This window comes from Lissotriton helveticus, chromosome 4_1 (assembly GCF_964261635.1).
Source record: "Lissotriton helveticus chromosome 4_1, aLisHel1.1, whole genome shotgun sequence".
Taxonomy (NCBI): domain Eukaryota; kingdom Metazoa; phylum Chordata; class Amphibia; order Caudata; family Salamandridae; genus Lissotriton; species Lissotriton helveticus.
Genome location: NC_136063.1, coordinates 1,592,774,079 through 1,592,794,608, shown reverse-complemented (window position 1 = coordinate 1,592,794,608; position 20,530 = coordinate 1,592,774,079). Strand labels below are relative to the sequence as shown.

Here is a 20,530-nt window from a genome sequence, read left to right as displayed (position 1 = left end):
CCTAGCAAGCCACTACGATAATAGAAATGACTGTTGTAATTAAATTAATAATGATAAATCACTTAAAAGTACAAATTATATTTAAAAATAGTATTAACAATTATACAAACAATAATAACCCAAACAATTTATATATAAACTAACACACATAAAAATAGTTAAAAAAACAATGTTTTACAACTATGTTATTGAAAATGATATTTACAATAATGATATTCTTGAAAAGTATACTACTTATTTGAAAAAGCCAAATGCTTGACACCTATATTTCTGCATCACACTATTGTTGCGTCACAATATTTTTCTCTGACATTTCCAACTTGATATTTTGTCCAAACACTGAACAGACAATTAAAATTCAAGGGTCATGCTAAAACACAGCGCAAAATCATTATTTTTTACGCAGAGGTATTCTGTTTGTGTGCTGCACGTACTACTCGTAGTTCATGCATGGCCATGAGCGCTCCTCAATCAAAATACTATGAGACTTTGCACAGCCCTTCTAAAGCCGTAATGGTGTGATCTTTAACATGGCTAATTGAAAACATAACAAGGCCATTTTAAGTAATTTGAATAATTCTCATAGTGTGTATGATTAACAACGGTAAACACCTTAGGGAATTACCAATTATTTAGCCATGGTCAATTCTTATCCATTTTAAGAAGAATACCAGCCTTAATTGATATTACAATTAGTGACATTAAAGGGATTCGTTTTTTGAAGGGTGGCAATGCCATAGAGGCTACAAAAGTAGATTTTTATTTCAAAAGTATAGATGCATTGTTCAAAAATTTGAAAAGGAACTTAAATAGCTATGGTTTATGGCTACATATATTTTTTAATGAATTATGACTCAGAAAATAACCTTTTATCAATAGTGAAAAGTGTACCTTCTTCATTAGGACAAATAGTGAGTATTAGTGCCTGCTTGCAGTCAAAGGATGGGTAATTCAAAAGCATACCATGAGCAAGAGCAAGCACGATTTGAAAAACATGAAGATAATTCTAACAATCAGTTTGAGAAGGAAATCACCTAATCAAATGAGAGCGGTAGAAAAAAAGAGACTGTCTAATTGCATTGCATGTTTTAAGACGTATTTCTAATCTTAATAACAGAGAATTTTATGTTATGAATGTTGTTTATGGAATTACATGAAATGTTCATAATTTAAAACTGTGGTTGGCTAACTTTGAAACAGCTTTGTTGGTAAAGCAGCATCCTTTTATTGCAAGGATCTTAGAAACATGATGAACCTGCCAGTCCAGTCTTTCATTGCCAGTTGAAACCAGATCAGCTAGGATGAAGGGGATCTCCTATCCGGAGGCGTATTTACCACGATTAATAAGAATGTAAAATCAAAGAACCCGATTCACAGAATGAACTTAAGACTAAATCCTAAACTTACTACTATTTGGTATTCACAGAATGCACTTACTACTTTCGGGATTCACAGAGTGAACTTACTACTTTCGGGATTCACAGAATGAATTTACTACTTTCGGTATTCACAGAATAGATTTAAGACTACTAACTTTACGTCCGCACTTGGGCCGGAATTTCCAGCCCGGAGGCAGAGTTTCTGGCCCGGAGGCGGAGCATCCGGCTTGGGGGCGGGGCTTGCGGCCCAGAGGCGGAGCTTCCGGCTCGGAGGTGGAGATTTAGCCATGGCTGAAATGTCCACCTCTGGGCCGCAAGCTCTGGCTCCGGGCCGGAAGCTCCGCCTCCGGGCTGCAAGCTCTGCCCCCCAAGCCGGAAGCTCCGCCTCTGGGCCGGAAACTGCGCCTCTGGGCCGGAATTTCCGGCCCGAGTGCAGACGTAAAGTTAGTAGTCTTAAGTCTATTCTGTGAATACCGAAAGTAGTAAGTTAATTCTGTGAATCCCGAAAGTAGTAAGTTCACTCTGTGAATCCCGAAAGTAGTAAGTTCACTCTGTGAATCCCGAAAGTAGTAAGTGCATTCTGTGAATACCAAATAGTAGTAAGTTCAGGATTTAGTCTTAAGTTCATTCTGTGAATCGGGCCCAAGTAGTGCTGACATTTTGCTTGACAATCGGTGACTCCTATTTCTTTTCTTGATTCTACCATAAAACAAGTAATATGTGTTAATTTAAAAGTAAAATGCTCTAACTTTTTGTATTGTTTTAGAGCATTTTCTAAACATATGTGTTCTATTAAAGTTTTGACAAGGAAGAGTAACGACCATCTACCAATTAACTTATGCTGAACTCTTACAATCAGTGAAGATAAGTTTAGAAGTAATCAAGATAAATTAGTAATGATCATCAATGGCAAAGAGGGTATTATCAACGGGCCTCTAGCTCTTAGAGAAAGTAAAAACAATGTTATTCTTAGTGATGAACAGCTGACACTGAATACTTTTCAAAGTTAGATTAAATGAGTAACAGAAATGTTAAATTAAGAAATCTAAAGAAGAAAAACGATGGCCTACTTCTTGAGGAGTGCCGGGTTTAATGATATAAGGTTTAGCATGTCATAGCAAGTTTTTAAAGCATAATAGTCCTATAGTTAAGCTTAATTAAAGAGTATAAAAAGCTACAGGAAAATAAAAAGTGAGTGGCAAGAACTATAATATGGGAAACAATATGCAAGGAATTAAAACCTAACAAACCCAAGCCTGAAGAAAGAACTACATAGTAAAGTTCTATTCATCCGCTGGAGGAACATTTGAGAATGGTATATGGCCAGCCAATTTCTTAGAGATATATGATGTATGTATTAGTCAACCTACTGATGAAGGCCTTAGTTTTAATGAGGCAGATATTAAGGATTTTATTTCTTGCTTGAGTCCTTGACAGGATAATCATTGTGGTTTATTAAAGAGGATCTGCATGGTAGTCAAAGTCTTTGTAACTCTATTTAAAGTAATTTTCTACAACAGCTAACTGCCCCAACAGCTGGAAAGAATCATTGATCTCCCCAATCCTTAAGAAAGGGGAGATTATGGGGATTAATCACTTTATGGTTTAATTTCTTTATTAGACAGAGGTTCTAAATAATTTGCACTATCTTGCTGCTGGCTCTTGAAGAACGAATTGATATATTGGGGCTTGTTGAAAGGGAACTAGCAGGTTTTCACCCAGATCAGTATACTGGTCATCACATCTTTCCATTAAATGATATCATGCATAGAGTTTTGGGAGCAGACATGTACATGTCTACTTTGCTGACTTTAAGTTTGCATTTGATGTGATTGACCGTGGTCTCCTTCGGTCTAAGCTTGCAAACAAGGGGATGCTGCGTGGCCTCTTGTCACTTTTTGTTGCATTTCACACAATACTTGGGTTCAAGTAAATATCCCCAGTGGGCAAGCAAGAACGCTGCGGATTTCTGTACTCAATGTTCTAAAACAGGGGTGTTTCTTGGTCTGATTATTGTTTTCTTTATTTTTAAATAATCTTCCAAACTTATTTAGGTGTCACAGGGCAATCCCAGCGCCTCTCCCCTTCTATTAATGGTAGTGCAGTGAAGACATTACTTTATTTTGGCAATTTTAGACACAACTGCCGCTGGTTTACAAAGGCAGCTAACTTCTTTCAAAATTTACTGCAAAGCAAATAGACTCACAACAGTAAGAAAATTCAGATTTTGCAGATTAGAGGCAAACAATTGTCTTCCCGTTTGGGTTTAAATGATGCTAAACTTGAGCATGTGTGTTCTTATAAATATACGTGGGTGATTTTTAATAACAAGGTAAACTCTGAAGAGCATATGAAGTAGACTTTCATTGTTGGGGGGGTAATCCTTATTGGGGATCGGAAGTTTGAACTATTTTCAAAAGTTATACTCTCCAAAAATAGGATATATTTTACATTATTGTACATCCGGAATACTATTAAAAGAAGTAGCAAGTTTTAAAGGGGCACTGTTTCAAGCCCTGGTTTTGCCATCTTGTGTTCTCATTGGACAGATTTCTTTTGAGATGGAGTTGAGTTCACCGCACCCCAAAAGAGAGGCAGTGTGTCCAAGCTTCCTAACTTCTCCATTGAGGGAAAGGTTAGCTCAGCTACGGAGTGCTTGATGGACCTGTGTAAAAGTGAGTGTGGTTATGCCCATGTACTTAGACGTTTATTGCACAGTACTCAATGCACAGTACCATACACTGGAATATTTATTCACTGCCAATCCAATTCTCATAAATAAAAAAGCCCTAAAACAATTCATGTACATCATTTTATGTAGGCAGAGAGTTTATTGAAGCTAAAAGCATAATTACTCAATTAAGTTGAAGGTTGGGAAGACAAAGTATTTTGTTTCATCAATAATCCATCCCACATCACACAATTCTTTTGTAATTATTGACACTGTGTATTTATTTGAATATGGACTACATGTTAAATAGAAGTGTTAGTTTCTGCCATTTCCTATCTCATTTGCCTAATACTTTAGCCCATAATTCTGATATTATGTCCCTCCTATTACTGGATAGAAAGGACTATCTTAAACAAATAATTAATGAGGCTTGGTTAATGATGGTGAATCTGGCGTTTGATTATTCTTTCACACTCCATTCCGAAAAGGTAGACATTTATTAATTGGATTTTGCAATTGTTTAACCTAATTGATATTAATGTATTAATCTATTTAAGAAGCATTGTTTTAAATGTATTATATGTTTATATAGGCACATAAAGTCTAATGAATGCTAATAAAAAACAGTTTGCTCTGCCTTTTTTCACCAGTGCAGAGCTTCTGTGGCATTACTATTTACAATCTATTGGTACTCAATGTATCAATCTTGGATGGACTACAGAATTAGGAATTACAAACTTTGCACTAATGCAGAAAAAAGGCATTCTACTGTGTTCAGATAATAAACTAGCACGTGCGTTTCCACCACTTTCAAATTTTAACTTTGTGACAAAGTTTGAGGCAAAATCATCTAGTTTCAGATTGTAAACATGTTGCATAACTGGTCTATTCTTTTTAATGTCGTCTGCGAATTTTTTTGCATAAGGTTTCGATTACATGTAAGAAAGAAATAGTAAACAAGCGCTGTATTTGTGTTTATCAATGGTGCCAGAATCAATTTTTGCAATGCTACAAAAAGGCATACAGGGTCAGATTTTGATAGATCCGTTTCATATTGGAAAGGCAGAGAGAAGCAACAACATTGCAGCACTACAGAGTTTTTCCAATATTTTTCCCCCGTGTCAGCAACGGGTGCCCAGCTCACTTAGCTGCCCTGCTGTAAATCCCCAAAGTGGCTTAGCCTCCTGAAAATGTTCATCTGTGAGAAATCAAGTGGCTCGTATAAAAATATTGGTGCATTTAAGAAAACTAATAAAAGACTGTTCAGTTCCCAAAAATTACCTACATTAGTTATGCATCTTAACTTATTGCCCAATTAAATATTTCTCACTTTGGAGCATTACTATCAGTAGTAGTAGAAGCATTATTATTTTTAACTAATAATATATTATCGTTAATTTCTTAGTTTTCTGACACTATGAGTGTAGTAGTAGAAGCATTATTATTATTAACTAATAATATATTATCGTTAATTTCTTAGTTTTCTGACACTATGAGTGTAATATTAAGTTACGTGTGCTTGCATATTCACATCGCCACCTGAACAGTGTCTAGGCGCTTGATTCACAAGTAACTCACATCTGTCGCCTGAGGGAAAAACTCACATGCCAAAACTCAATGTCAATTAGTATGGTATCTATGCCTTGTTCATGTTGTTTGATTAAACTGGGAAAATGTCAATAAAAGATTTAATAAAAAAAACTCAATGTCGATTAGACTGTTGGTCAGGTACTCTAAACTATGCTTTGCAACTCTCAAAACCGGAGTAGGTATCTGAGCTTCTCGCCCTCGCAGCGCTTTCCCAAGGGCATTCCTACGGAGCGAGCCTCAGTGACATTAGTTATCAGTGACGTTATATGAAGTGATCCTTCTTTTCCAGATAGCAGTAGTGAAAGATATTGCATTAATAGCGCCTATGTGGCTCAATCAGTTGAATGCTGCCTGTGAACAAATGCGGTCTCCTGCGGGGTACTAATTCGGATCCGAGCTCGGTCCTCTCAACCTTACATTCTTCCGAGGACAGTAAATAGAGCAACATAAATCGTGTGAGAGTGTCGTTCTTTACAGTGCTTAGAAACGGCAGATGTGAGGAATGAAGCGCCATGTAAAATAAAAGATTCGTTTTCAAATAAGGGTTCTAGTGGACAGAAATATTAACGTACTGCATATGCCTGCTCTAGACAATGACGGATAACCAATTAGAAATGAATCGAAATGGACGTGCTAATGTCACGCAAATCCTGTGCAAAAAGAGAATGTCATTACCAGCCTAAAAATACAGCTTGTGGCACAAAACACGAATCCCGTGTAAATCTCGTGGCGCATAGTTGAGTTGGAGGTACGCTGTATTCCCCGTGAAAGATATACATAGACTTCGAGTACTCACCTGTGACCACTAACCTGGTGCCGGTCCCAAAGTACTTCACGCCGGACCCACAGCGCTACACCCTCTTACAAAAACTGCAGCCCCTGCAGTGCACAGCACACTCAATGCATGAGAACTCTCGCGCTGCCAAACCGAGGCTCAGATGGGAGCCGAACTGAGAAATCAAACGTCACTCAGGCCACAACATGACATCCGAAGCGCCGCGGTTCTGAACCACGAACCACCGTGAAGTTAGCTTTCCTGCGGATTCTAAAGAGTTTGTGCTTTGAATCTAGTGAAACACTTCATCAATTGAGGTGGGCGAGCCACTAAAACTCTAGGTTGGAGTCGCTTGCCAGGCTCTGGTTCAGCTCGAGGTCCTCTTGACTGCTTGAGCCCAAAAAACGAGCCGAGCTTTCATGTGGCTGCTGGCTGCCACGCGAGCTGCCACATCATGCGCCAAAAAATATAGACAAAGCTTTGATGACAAAAGAGAATCAGACACCCATCTAGTGGTAGAATTGCACAATGTACAACATGAAATCCCGGCATTCCTGCTTGATGAAATTGTGTGATCCAGGCAGATATTGTATTTCACAAGAATACTTTACTTTCTCTCCTACATCACATTTGAGGGAGTCATCAAATACTTGCAGTCAGGATTTGCGCTTTACAAAACACTTTTTTCCATTATGTTTAATAGAATGTAATGTTGCCACACCACATATGCAAAGGGGCTTATTTAAAGGCCCTTGCGTCACTTTTGTGCCGCCGGTGCGTGACTCACAAGCGGTGTAAAAAATGCACCAGGTTGCGCCATAATTGCAAAGTGACGCATCTAGGTAGATGCGTCACTTTTTTAAACCCCTGCGCCACATAATACCTGCACCAGGTATAATGTATCCAGAGGGGCGTTCCGACGCAAGAAAGGGTCGTAGAAGTGCAAAGCAGTGAACGCTATCAGTTTTCACTGCGCCACTTCTAGGACGAAAATGCGTCAATATCTTACGCATGCCACATAGCAGGCGTAAAACTGACGCAGCCACATTTAACATGAGACTTGCCCATGTGTAAATGACCCTTTGCTGCTGTTGCGTCACTTTTGTGACACACTCCAGCAATGGATCATTTTTGCGTCTACAGATACGTCAGAAATACTGACATATCTGTAACTCCTTGCGACATGATACTTCATACTGTAAATATGAATTTTTAAGAAAGGGGAGTGATTCAGTTCAGGGAGTTCAGATGTTAGAATCAAAATTATCATCAATAAAAACACAATACCTCTGACACCATCAATCTGTATTCACTTATGCCTCAACAATTTTTTTCATTTAACCTTGGGCTACCATTTATTTATGGATTCATTCATTATTTTTCCATAAGCAAAAAAGAGGTAACCATCACTTTACACTTTTAGACATACAACCCTCGTTGTATGTCTAAAAGTGTAACGTGATGGTTACCTCTTTTCTGCATATTGAAAAATAATGAATGAATCCATAAATACATGGTAGCCCGAAGTTAATTGAAACAACTGTTGAGACATAAGTGAATACAGATTGATGGTGTCAGAGGTATTGTGTTTTATTGATGATACTGTAAATATGACGCATCATTGGTTTCGCAAGGAGGGCGCAATAAAAAGTGACGCATTGCTGTTTGCTCGCAGCGATGCATCACTTTTCATAAATGAGGGCCATAGAGAGTACACATGACAGCTGACTTGCCTTTTAGTTTACTGGAGTCATGGTGGGGTTGCAGGCAGGAATGCCTAAAGGGTAAGGGTCCATAGTCCAAAGGGGGGACTGCATAGTAGTTAATTTTAACAACAAAAAGGTGGTTGAGCATTTATTGGGCATACTCCCTATCTCATCCAATTCTGACAACCAGATTTTTGCACTACCTTTTGGCTTTTTTTATGATGCAACTCTCCCACTACTCCCTATTAGAAAAAGATTTGCACCCCTGAGTGACCTCGAAGTATGCAATTGACTACCACGTTGCTCTGATCTTCCTACTGTATCCCAGGCCCCCTCAATATATCTCTTAGTCCGGACAACCCTGTTAGTTTACCAGTCCAGCCGAAATTTCTGAGAGCAATATCATGGAATACAGCGGGATACAATCAGCAAAATAATAATCCCCATTGGTGTTTTCTTGTGGAAAAGTTTGATGATCCATGTTTCAAAAAAACATGGGAATCAAATCAGATTGCAATAGATGGAGTCCTCATTTTTCAGACTAATGCAGTCCCCTCACCTGTAGGACGCGCAAGTGAAGGAATTGCCACTTTAATAGCTACTACAGCAAAGAATAGGATAATTTTCTTTCTAAACCCCCCCCAAATTACCATATACTTTTATGTGAGGGCTGTAGAGAGAGGGACTGGGCTTTGATTAATTTCTATAATACAAATTTTGGAGGTAGAATGGAATCAGAACTAAATGTAATTGTAAAGGATATTGGGGAGTTGGCCAGTTCCCATCACAAATACTGTGATATGATATGGTTGGGTGATTTTAATGGCAACAACTGTAGCATGGCAGATTAATCAGTTTGTGGTCTGAATGAGGACTTTGGGGATTCTATTTACCATTTTAGGCACACTCATTATGGTAATGCTCTAAACAGGCAACTCTTCTTAATTAAAAATCTTGACATAATATTCTCAGTTGATGGCAAATCAGGTCAACTAGAAGTTACGTTTTCTTCTCAGTCTTGCAGTTCCACGATTGATTATGTCCTTGTTTCTCAATCCATAGAAGCTAAGATTTCTTTTGTCAATACCAACTTTCTGCCTTTTAGTGACCATCCAGCCATTATATTTTAGATGGAATGGACTCACGGTAGAAACTGCAACAGAAGCAGAATGACAAAACCTATAATTGCAAGGAAAAATGGCGTGGTACTGAAATTGGGCAAAATTGATATCTCTCTATTTACATACACAGTTGTCACTAAGATGCACCATGATATCTCTATTTGTTTAAATTTGAATCCCTCTAATATGTTAATCCCATTAGCTTTTCAAAAGATTTAAGATGAAATCTAGAGCAACCTTCCTTGCCCAAATACTCAGAAGTCCAGCAGAGAGGCAGGCTGGTTCGATGGCGCCTGTACTAAGACTCTGAAGGACCTTCACTCTGCTCTGACAGTGGAACCAAGGGATTTGGCCCTAGTGAAAATGTTACGTTTTTCAAAACAAAGAAGCTAGAGCCAATAGGTTGAGGATTCTTAAGCAAGAAGCCTGGGACAGGTTGCAACAAGCAGCTATATAAACAAAATAGCAGGGATTTCTGGAGCGTAGTTACTACTCCGTTCCTGAAGGATGAACGAGAGATTACTCTGAATCTCCACATAAATGAGGACGCATGGGTGGCGTATTTTAAAGGAGTATTTGGGAATTCAGAGAGTGAACTCTGTGAGCCACCTGGTCTTCTATTACCCACTCCTGCAGTCCCATTATCATTTAGCTTGTCGGAAATGAGATTTGCCCTTAACCAGTGTAGCACACTGTAGGCTTCTGGCCCCAAAAGGGTCCTTATTAATTTCTTTTTATCCGATCAGGACGTATGGACCCCTCTACTCACTAATGTTTTCAAAGCCCTAACCCACACAGGAGTCCCCCCTTCTTGGAAGAAGACTGTCATCATTCTGATATACAAAAAAGGGGGATATGTCTATCCAAAAGAACTATAGACCCATATCTCTTTTGGATAGCACAGCAAAACTAGTAGGTCGGTTACTCCTGAATAGGCTAGAAACTTGGGGCCAAGAAAGAAACATTTTATTGTGTGCCAAATATGGTTTTAGAAAGGGAAAGGGTACAATTGATCAACTTTTTAATTTAAATCTGTTGATTGCCAAGTACACTGTGGCATTGGAAGGTCATCTTTACATGGCCTTTATGGACTTATCAGCTGCCTTTGATTGCGTGGTTCACGCTAAATTTTGGTCATTAATGGAAGCTATGGGTATTGATAAGTCCATAATTAATTGCATTTGTGAAATGTATTCTGCGGCCTCAGCCTGTGTCCGCTCTGGGAGACAGGATCACAAGTCACTTTAGGATTACCTGGGGTGTTAGGCAGGGGTGTGTGCTTGTCCCCTTTTATTTTCTTTATATACTAATACCGTAGAAGCCAAGCTGATTGGCTCTACTCAAGATGTCCCTTATGATGGTTCAAACCCCATCCCGATACTCGATTATGCAGACGATGCAGCTTTACTAGCTCGGACTGGTAAGGATCCTATTCCAATTTAATGCATAATCTGGGCCTTAGGGTTAATGAATGTAAGTCTTATGTGCTGGTGGCAGCAGCTAGACTTAAAAAATTGCCCAGATTGACCATTGAAGGGAGAAAATTGTAGGTATTTGACACATTTGGCGTATGTTTTGGGGTACTGAAAAGACTGAGGAAAGTCCTGGACTTATTGCCGATGGAAGCGCGCCAAGCCTGGTACATGCTTTGGTAACCGCCAGGATGGATTACGGGAATTTGCTTTACTTGGGGGTGCCAGATAAGAGCATGGCTCGCCTCCAAGTGCTGCAAAATGCGGCAGCTCGTCTCATCCTCAGGCTGCCCAAAAGGGCGCCTTCGAAGGCGGCACTGCAGAAGCTGCATTGGCTTCCGGTGAGGCGCAGAGTTGAATATAAAGCCCTCTGCACGTGTCACCGTATCCTGTTTGATAGGGCTCCTCGACCACTTAGGAAACTGGTTGAAGCTTATATACCCGCTCGAGCGCTCAGATCTGCCGATGGGGGTCTGCTTAGGGTCCCCAGGGTGAAGAAAGCGCGCATGGGAGGCAGATCTTTCAGGTGTCTAGCGGCAAACTACTGGAATAAACTCCCAGTGGACTTGCGTCTGGAACCTGAAGAAGCGAGGTTTCGAGCGAAACTAAAAACCCACCTCTATACGAAGTAAATGACTAGTAAGTTACTCTGCTCCCTGTTTTTCTGCCTCTCTCACTTTCAGCGCGTGGACACGCCGGTGTGCGTAACGCAGCGCTTTACAAATGTCCCAATAATAATAATAATAATAATTTTCCTATTTGGGAATACTGTTTGAAAAAAATAAGTGGCTAAATATGGTATCAAACAGAGCTCTTCTTTTGAAAAGAAGCATAGGAGCCCTGCTTGGTTTCATAAAGAAGCTTGGCTCTAAACCCATAGAAACAGTGTAAAAAGGTCTAAGAGGCCAAATCGAATTCTGTTGCCACCTATGGGGCAGCTGTATGGGGAATAGCCAATACATCTATTGTTCAACGAGTCGAGGACAGTTTTCCAAAGAGGTTATTAGGTGTCCCTCAATCTTGTTCTACTTTCATTTGTCACTCTGAACTGAATGTACGCTATATTACCTATAAAATAAGCTCTGCCCCGATTCATCTATGGCATTCAATCTGGAAAAGAGAATCATTAAAGTTACTTCTTGAAATTGTAGAGGACTGCTTAACCCCAGATGGTATAAGTAAGATCAAATTGCTTCAATATGTAAAGAGCATCTTATATGCAATAGGAATGGGTGAACTATTCGATAGACCAGTCACATGTTCTGCTGTGTCTAAGGCAAAATTGAAAGAACCATTATTAGGGAAATGCGTGAAAGATAGCTGGAAACTTAATTGCACTAAGACTAGGGCCATACAATAGAACTAAACACCCATGCTTAATAACACTGACATTACCTACTTATCTTTTGTCACAGGGGAACAACACAGATATCGTTTGCTGAGGTTTTGTTTAAAATGTATTCCTTTTATGTTGGGTTTTCCAGCTAAGGTTTATTCTCTGGATGCACTCTCAGCATGCCCCTGTGATGGAAACTCCTGTCAAGGGGAACTTCTTCTTTTATTCTTCTGTAGGTTTTATATTGAGGAAAGGAAAAAAATATATCTTTCAACTCATCCGTACCCTTAATTTTAGACCATGTCGCCCTGCTCTCGATTATCTACAATCATTATTTTGTTCACTAACTTGTTATTGTATAGCCTCGTTTCTAAGTTGTGCTCTTAATACTAGAAAATACCTTCTGTAATTTATCATGTGATCGGTTTTCTTTTGTGGATTTCATACTCTTTTAACTATGTTGTATTTAATTACATATTTGTAAGGAATTTCCTATTAAATTGTATTTAATTTTGTATTTTAATCATTTTATGATTGTATATTGCACATAGAATACATGTATACCTTTTTTGTACTGGCAAAATAAAGTGATAGATTGATTGATTGCTTTAAGGTTAATGTTTAAAATCATTTTATAAATACTTCTCAATGCAGTGACATAGTCTGAAGTACTGAAGAATACATTGTTTTGTAATTTTGACTTAAATTTTGAAGTGACTTCATGATAATTTAACTACATTTTTGTTGCATGACTTACATGGCAAATATTTTCAGGTTTGGCTCGTGTGAGGGCTCTTAGTGCTGAGACAGACCCAATGTGCTCATGTACATCTACCCGAAAACTGCCATTTTTATTGGTGCACATTTGGAATGCAGCGGAAATACCACCATGATTAAAGAGGGTTACCAGATCAGTGACATGATAAAACCACATGCATGCATAAAAACATATGTCATTACTAATAGGAAAATAATTATGGTACCTATTGCCTTGTTTCCATACACAAATATACTTAGGAACTGTTTTAGAGTTTGTCATACGGGTTACTCCATCACAAACGTGACGGATATCCACTTAGTTGTATTACAAGAGCATTATATCCCATGGCAATTATAATAAGATAAACAGAATATCTGCCACATTTATGGCTGAGTAACCCCTTCCATAAACTCTAAATCAGGCCCTTAGATTTTTTACTTGTGTAACAGCAGGGAGAAGCAGTTCATAACCGGAGGTGTATGGTACCAGAATTCTTTTTATCACAAGATAGTCTAACATAATATTCTGTTGCAAATATTGTCTACAAAACTATCACCCAGCCCATTAGAGTTAAAAGACAACTATACATAGATAATCTTCAATATACATCAGATGTCTGGCATCATGTGCAAGAAGCAGTAGAGTTTGGAGGATATGGAACTTCTGCCAAAACCTACACTGTAAGTAGGGGGACACTACATCTGCCAAAGTTAAAATAACCCCAACAGTAATCAATGCTGATTTGATACAATTTCACCCAAAATAATGCTAAATCAATCAGTAATCGTCTTCCCAAGTTCCAAGTCATCTTGCTGTGGGCAATTCAGGTACCTGCAAAATTGGAATAAAAACTCTTTATGAGTATCAGTGACAAATGGGTTCTTTATTTCTCTATGGAGCATGTCATTTTCGCGATAATCTGCAGATTTCCACCTCACAGTCAAGCCCTTAGATCCTTAGTCTCATCTTGTGTCCTCATAGCCTTCAGGTGAGGCCCTCAGCAGTGTCCACAGGTAGATTTCGCCCAGAGGAGGAAAGTGATCTCCCTAACATGGCGAGGTGGTGAGTGTTAGGTTTTTGAGCAAAAGCAACAATTCTGTGACTCCTGTGCCGCACACTCATTGGGTGCACCACTACTACCAGTAAACGCACTTTGGCATGGAGTAAGTTTGTGCCATCTGTCAGTTTAGAAAGTTAGGATTTTGAATTGTAAACATGGCTTGATATAGTAGCATGACTGCTTTCCCACCCGGAACCTGATCTAACAACATCTGTGTCACTCAATGCTTAATGGGTGCATCACAACCCCATATCAGTGGGACCACGAGCCATGCAGTTAAAGGTCCACACCGGGAAATTACCATTAGGGATATCAACGTTTAGTCTGCAAAGGTATATAGAATGTCCGAATCACAAATGTGTTTAATATTCTCCCTTTTCCACGTGGAGATAACAGTGCCTCATGTAACCGGAGCAAACTATGGCAAACTCCAGAGTAGTATTACAGGAGTATAGGTTGACATCATATTTGTTTTCTTCAGGCTTATTATCCAGGATGGCATGCCACTGCCACCGCCACTTACATATGGGGAGAGAAGCTGGCGTGGTCATCATCTAGCAACACCACAGATATAGTCACAGGCCAGATCCTCTGCAACAGAGATGTATTTTCTGGGTCTCACAGTCTGACAATCACTTTGGCACAAACTACAGATAAGATGCGGGAAAATATAACGTTAGTGCCAGGCACACAGGCTACCCTCCACCAGTGTTAAATATGTTCCTTTAAGTACCTTCTTACAGGTACATTTTTATTCCAGTATACCTTAATGGAGAGGATCACCAGGTTGATCAAAAATTACTCCATTTAAAATATTTTTATAAACCTAAATACAGCTGAATATAAGTTTTCCGTCAGATTCAACAGGTATATGTTTAACAAAACCTCTGAGATGGTAGCTCCTTGTGGTACTTCACATTCTAGCTTTTGAGAGTCTGGAGATGAAAGGTTTAATTTTCACTTCCTGGAATCCTCCCAGCAGCAATGGACTGAAACACTGCTTGGTTGCATAGGAGACGCTTGAGAGTATGGCTATTCTCTCTAAAATTATTTGGTGATAAAGAGTTCAGAGGTCCAAATTAAAAAGCAGTGCTAGATCGCCTTCGCCATCTCAAAGCCCTACTCTGGTATGGAATATTTTTGCAGAATGGTGCAGAATAGGTAAAGGTCAACGGAGGCCAGCAAGGAAAATGATTTTTGAAGGGATTTTTGATACAGGTTGTTACACTCAATTTGATGACACGCATTAATATATGTACAATGAATGTGGGGGGATTAAACGATTGGAGGAAAAGACAGAAATTAGCATATGTAGTAAAACATAACAGAATAGATCTTCTCTGTCTACAAGAGACCCACCTCCCTTGGTCTAAGAGATATTTGCTTTTTATAAATGGATTTGAATTACTAGCCTGTACAACTCAAACATCAACAATCAGAGGGGTTGCCATTCTAGGAAGGAAATGTTTAGGGAAAGCGAGGAAAGTGAAAGTAGATGGTAATGGAAGATGGGTGATTATTGAGATGGATTTGGGTCTAACTATCTGTACGGTGTATGGTTCTAATGAGGACGACCCCGAAAATTTACGATTTCCTAGAAATAGAGCTTGCAAATTGGCCCTCTCCTCTGGTTTTCACAGGAGATTTAAATATCTCATCTGAATGGGGGACGGGCACATCATATCAGGGAAGAAAACCAAGAGTTTTTAAGGAGGTTCAAGCTATGTTAGCTTCTCATGGGCTTCAGGATCTATGGAGAGCTAAAGAACCCTCAAATATAGGTTATACTTACTTTTCTAATCCAGCCCAGAGATATTCAAGATTGGATTACTTTTTTGTCTCTGCTTTAGAATCTGAAAAAGTCAAGATATGTAGACTCCCAAGGGTCATTTCGGATCACAACCCTTTGCTGCTAAACTACGATATGGGAGGGCTAGAACGGTCTAAAACAAACTGGACCTTTGAAAGAAGGCTGTTGGCAGATAGCAGATTTGTGGACCATTTGAATAAATGGGCTAGTGAATTTTTTGCGGCAAACAGATACAGCACATCTCAGAACGGGGTCTGGGAGGCTTTCAAAGCAACTCTAAGAGGAGAAACAATTAGCTGTGCCGCCAGGCTTAGAAAAGAAGATAGAAGCGAAGTAGAGAAATTAATGGTCAAAATAGCTGAGGCGGAAGAACAACATATAAAGGATATTGCTTCTGGCAGTAATACTGAGGCTAGTCAGGGAGTTCTGCTGGCAGTAAAAGCGGCACTGCAGAAGGAGGTTACACAGAAAGCAATAGGGGAATACCAATCCTCAAGGGCAAAGAGGTACGAAATGGGTGAGCAAGCTGGCAGAGCGCTTGCTCTCCGGATCAGACAGGAAAAATCAAAGAATGTGATTGTATGTATAGAAGAGGAAGGGATAACATATACAGAGATAAAGGATATCCTATTGGTATTTAAAAAATACTATCAGAAATTATATGAGGAGGATCCTCTCAATAATGATAAGGAGGAGAGATGTATTGACAGCGGACCTTGTTTGGATGATATAACAAGAATAGCACTTGATAAGGATATTACGTCTGAGGAAGTTTTATCTGCCCTGCGAGAGTTAGTGCCAGGGAAAGCATCTGGTCCTGATGGTCTACCCTCGGAGGCTTATAAAGCAATGGAAAAAGAGATCGCTCCCCTTTTAGTAGATCTATTTAACGGGATACTGTACTCTGGGGTGGTCCCCGATTCGTGGAAAGAAACCAATGTTATAGTCTTTCATAAGAAAGGTAAATCGGCAGAGAAACCGGGGTCATTCCGACCTATATCCTTGATAAATGCCGATACCAAACTATATTCAAGGATCTGGGCGAAGAGGTTGGGCAGGATCATAGGCGGTCTCGTCTCTCCATGGCAACATGGTTTTGTTCCTGGGCGTGGTACGACAGATCACACTTGTAGAGCAATAACTTTGTTTGATGCCCAGGAAGCCGTGGGGGGAGAGATCACCTTGATCCTGCTCGACGCAGAAAAAGCTTTTGATCGGGTGGGGTGGAGCTTCCTCTGGAGCATTTTGGCCGGGAGGGGTTTTGGTCCAAATATTATTAGGGCTATTAAAGCTATGTATATAGACCCAGAAGCGACAATTACGGTTATGGGAGAGAAATCAGATAAGTTTAAGATAAGTGGAGGGACACGGCAGGGCTGCCCCTGCTCCCCCATACAATTCGCTCTGTACATCGATCCGCTTATTCAGAGGATCTTAGAGTGCCCTAGAATATCTCCAGTGATTTATAATGGCTACGAAAATAACATCTTAGCTTACGCTGATGACCTGGCGGTTATTACAACAAACCCGCAGCAGGCACTCCCAGAATTGGTACAGATGGCTAAAGTTTTCGGTCAAGGTTCTGGATATCTTCTGAATGAATCCAAAACCCAGATAATCTGCTCTAAGAACATACCAAGACCCGATATAAGGTATGTTGATTCTGCTATATATTTAGGAGTTAAGATAAATGCTACAGTAGGTAAGATAGTGGAAGAGAATGACCCACCCCTCATTAAATCCATAGGGATAGAACTGAAAAGGATGGATGCTCTTCATCTTTCTCTGGTCGGGAGAGTAAATGTCTTAAAAATGGCGATGTTTCCGAGGGTGTTATATCTATTTAGAGCCATTCCCCTATATATCGAGGAGAAAATTCTGAAGCAATTAGAGTCTGTATTTATCAGGTTCATATGGCAGTACGGTAAGATTAGACGATCAAAGACCCTTATGTCCCTTCCGTGGGAAAGGGGTGGGATGGCACTTCCGAACCTGAGATTGTATCATTGGACTTGTCTCCTAATCCAGATGTCAATTTTGTTTCAATGTGACACTGGTGTGAGTATTACAGACAACCAGGGTCCCCCTCCTATCTTTAAACTACTGATGGGGGCGAAAGCAACTGGTCTACTGCTGACGGAACTGGAATATAGGTTCTATAGGAAGGCACGATTTAAGATCTTGCTAGGTGCATGGCAAGTATGGAAATCAATCTTAAAATTCTTTCATGTCCCTTAAATCAACCCTTCTCTCCTTTTGGAAAATTCGAGCCTTTTTCCTCAGTTAAGTAATGATGGGAACCTACAAGTCTGGAAGGGCTTAGGGGTTAAGACTATTGGAGACCTAATGGTAGGAGATAAGATAAGCGGGTTTGAGGACATGCAAAGGAGATATGGCCTCCCTTCAAATCAATGGCTTATATATGGTCAAATCTCTGGTATCATACAGGCTTTTAGGCCAAAGCTTAAACCCCTTGCAGACTTTCCTGTGGTTGAGGGTATAGGAAGAAGGTGTAGGAAGATAAAAGATGTTTATAACATGCTGGTGTCCAGATTACAGGAAGATGTAGAAAAAGTAGAAAGCGATTGGGCAATCAAATTGGGAAACCCGGATGTAGATATGGACCTAGCATTATGCTTAAATAAAAAGATCTTTCGGGCGTCCAATTTACGAGCACAACATTTTAAAACAGTTTTTAATCTGTATCATACACCGGCTAAACTATTTGCTTGGGGTGTTAGGAACGATGATTGCTGCCCGAGATGTAATAAAGGGCAAGCCGACTTATTACATATGTTTTTTACCTGTGAGCGACTGGCCCCCGCCCTGGACGGAATAACAACATTTTGGGAGGGGCTGCTAGGTCATAAGATCGATCTATCCCCAACACTGATGTTATTTGGCTCAGATTCTAAATTGGTTTTAACAGAGGATGAGGCTGCTTTGGTTTTTATGTCGGTCGCTGTGCTCAGAATTTTAATCTCGGCCGGATGGAAGGATGTTACAGCTCCGTCTTTTCAGATGTGGATCTCCAGATTCTTGGGCATTTATAATATTGAGTCTGGCCTCTATGAATTTAAAGGTGTTAAAAAACGAGAAATGGGAAGACGATTATGGGCCCCGGTTAAGAAATGGCTGGACGATAGAATAAGAACTTGAAATGTACTGTATTGTTATATTTATTGACAGATCTTCTATATCATTTTTATCCCCACATGAAATATGTGTTTTTTAGCTGCTTATATATGAGCGACCATATAATTGTATCAGATGTTCTTATACCTTGCTTGTGGCTATTTATGTATTTCCTTATTGCACCATGAACTCCAATAAAAATTTTTTTAAAAAAAGGAATATTTTTGCAGTCTTGCTTTTTCTGTACTGTTTATGGCGAGGTATTACTCTTAAAGAGACATCTTTGTTATCTTGGTGTGCGTTGGATAAGGGATATTATATTTCTTTCATTTGAAATCAAGTTTACAGGCTTTTGGTGACAAGTGATGTCTCTTTTCTGCTTTTGAGTCTGCAGCTTGTTTTGGCCAGAGACGTTTGAGGACATGGGTAAAGTGGGCAATTGCCGAGGGCCCCCAGAGATAGCGAATTTTCTCTCTATTTTACTTCTATCTATTTTGTTCCTCTATCTAGACATCTCTACCTCTTTGCCTTCCTCTACCTCTGCTTCTGCCTAACTATCCTGTGTCTTCATAAAGATTTTTGGAACCCAGGCAAGGTATATTTCCACTGTTTTTGTGTGGCCCTGTTTAAGTTTAATCTATAGCAGCACATTGCTAATACCATTTACATTTGTTATGTAAACCCCCTGAAATATGTCTTGCCCTGGGCCCCTAAAATGCTTAGGTTGATACTAGCTTTGGGGCCTATATTCTGAGCCGGGAAGGGCCTGGAAGGTGAGAAATTGTGGACCACAGCATATGCATTGTTCTGGGAAGAATGCAGCTGCTGGTGTTGCTGAAAGACTCAAAGAACTGTGGGCCCCATGGAGTAGTTTGGAGTAGCATCTAAGAGGCCATGTCTGCATTGAATGAGTTCATTATTAGCACTATATAGGATTGACCAGAATCTAGTTGGTTTTATGCTAAATCAGTGCATTACCTCCAGCGCAACCTTTAACTCTGGTAGAAAATCTTTACCTTTTGAGGACTTGCATTGCAGAAGTGGCCTCCTAAGGATAAAAACTTTTTAAATTGTGATCTTTACCCCATTGAGAAATGCTGTCCTCTCCCAACCATTCAGTGCAAGCTCAATGCATTGCTGACCAACTTGCTGGAGCCATTGTTTGAGACAAGCCATCATTACTTCTAGCTAGACCCACTTAATCTCTATGAGCCTCACAACAGAAGAGCCAGTTGACAGAAGGGCCTTGGGGACAGCACCTGGGGGTCAAGACTCACTGCAGCAGAGGCCAGCAGCAGGGTCTAGGGCAGCAGACCAGTTTAAACTGGTCAGCTGGACAGTTAAAGAAAAAGCCCCTGGAAGCTTGTGGTGTCGCTGTAACTCAAACAGGAGGTCAGCCAACAGATCCTTGGAGTCACTTCTGGTGTCCAGCGTTCAAGGCAAGCAGGTCCAGATTTTCTTCAGGATTCAGACAGTGGAGCAGTCTTTCTTCTGTTCTTCACATGCCCAGGAGTGTTCTGTGGAGGGTAATAGGGATGCCACATTTATGCCCAGAGTAAATCTGTAAGTGGGGGAAACTCCTGGCCACACCCTAACAAATTGGGCAAAAGATACTAGGGTTGACCCTACCCACTTTTGCACCTTTACTTGTTTGTGTTGGTTAGCTTACTGTAATCTATCCCAAAGCAACTCTCTCTACCTAAGTCCAACATGGC

At 40.0% G+C, this 20,530-nt stretch overlaps 1 protein-coding gene across 1 annotated transcript in view; it reads right to left on the bottom strand.

Moving 5' to 3' along the window:
* Window positions 1-20,530, bottom strand: part of TARP (TCR gamma alternate reading frame protein) — a 335,382-nt gene that overhangs the window by 70,655 nt on the left and 244,197 nt on the right. The window contains exon 3 of the mRNA XM_078685855.1: window positions 6,437-6,482. Coding sequence (XP_078541981.1) covers window positions 6,437-6,482 — 46 coding nt within the window. The remainder of the gene's footprint in view (window positions 1-6,436; window positions 6,483-20,530) is intronic.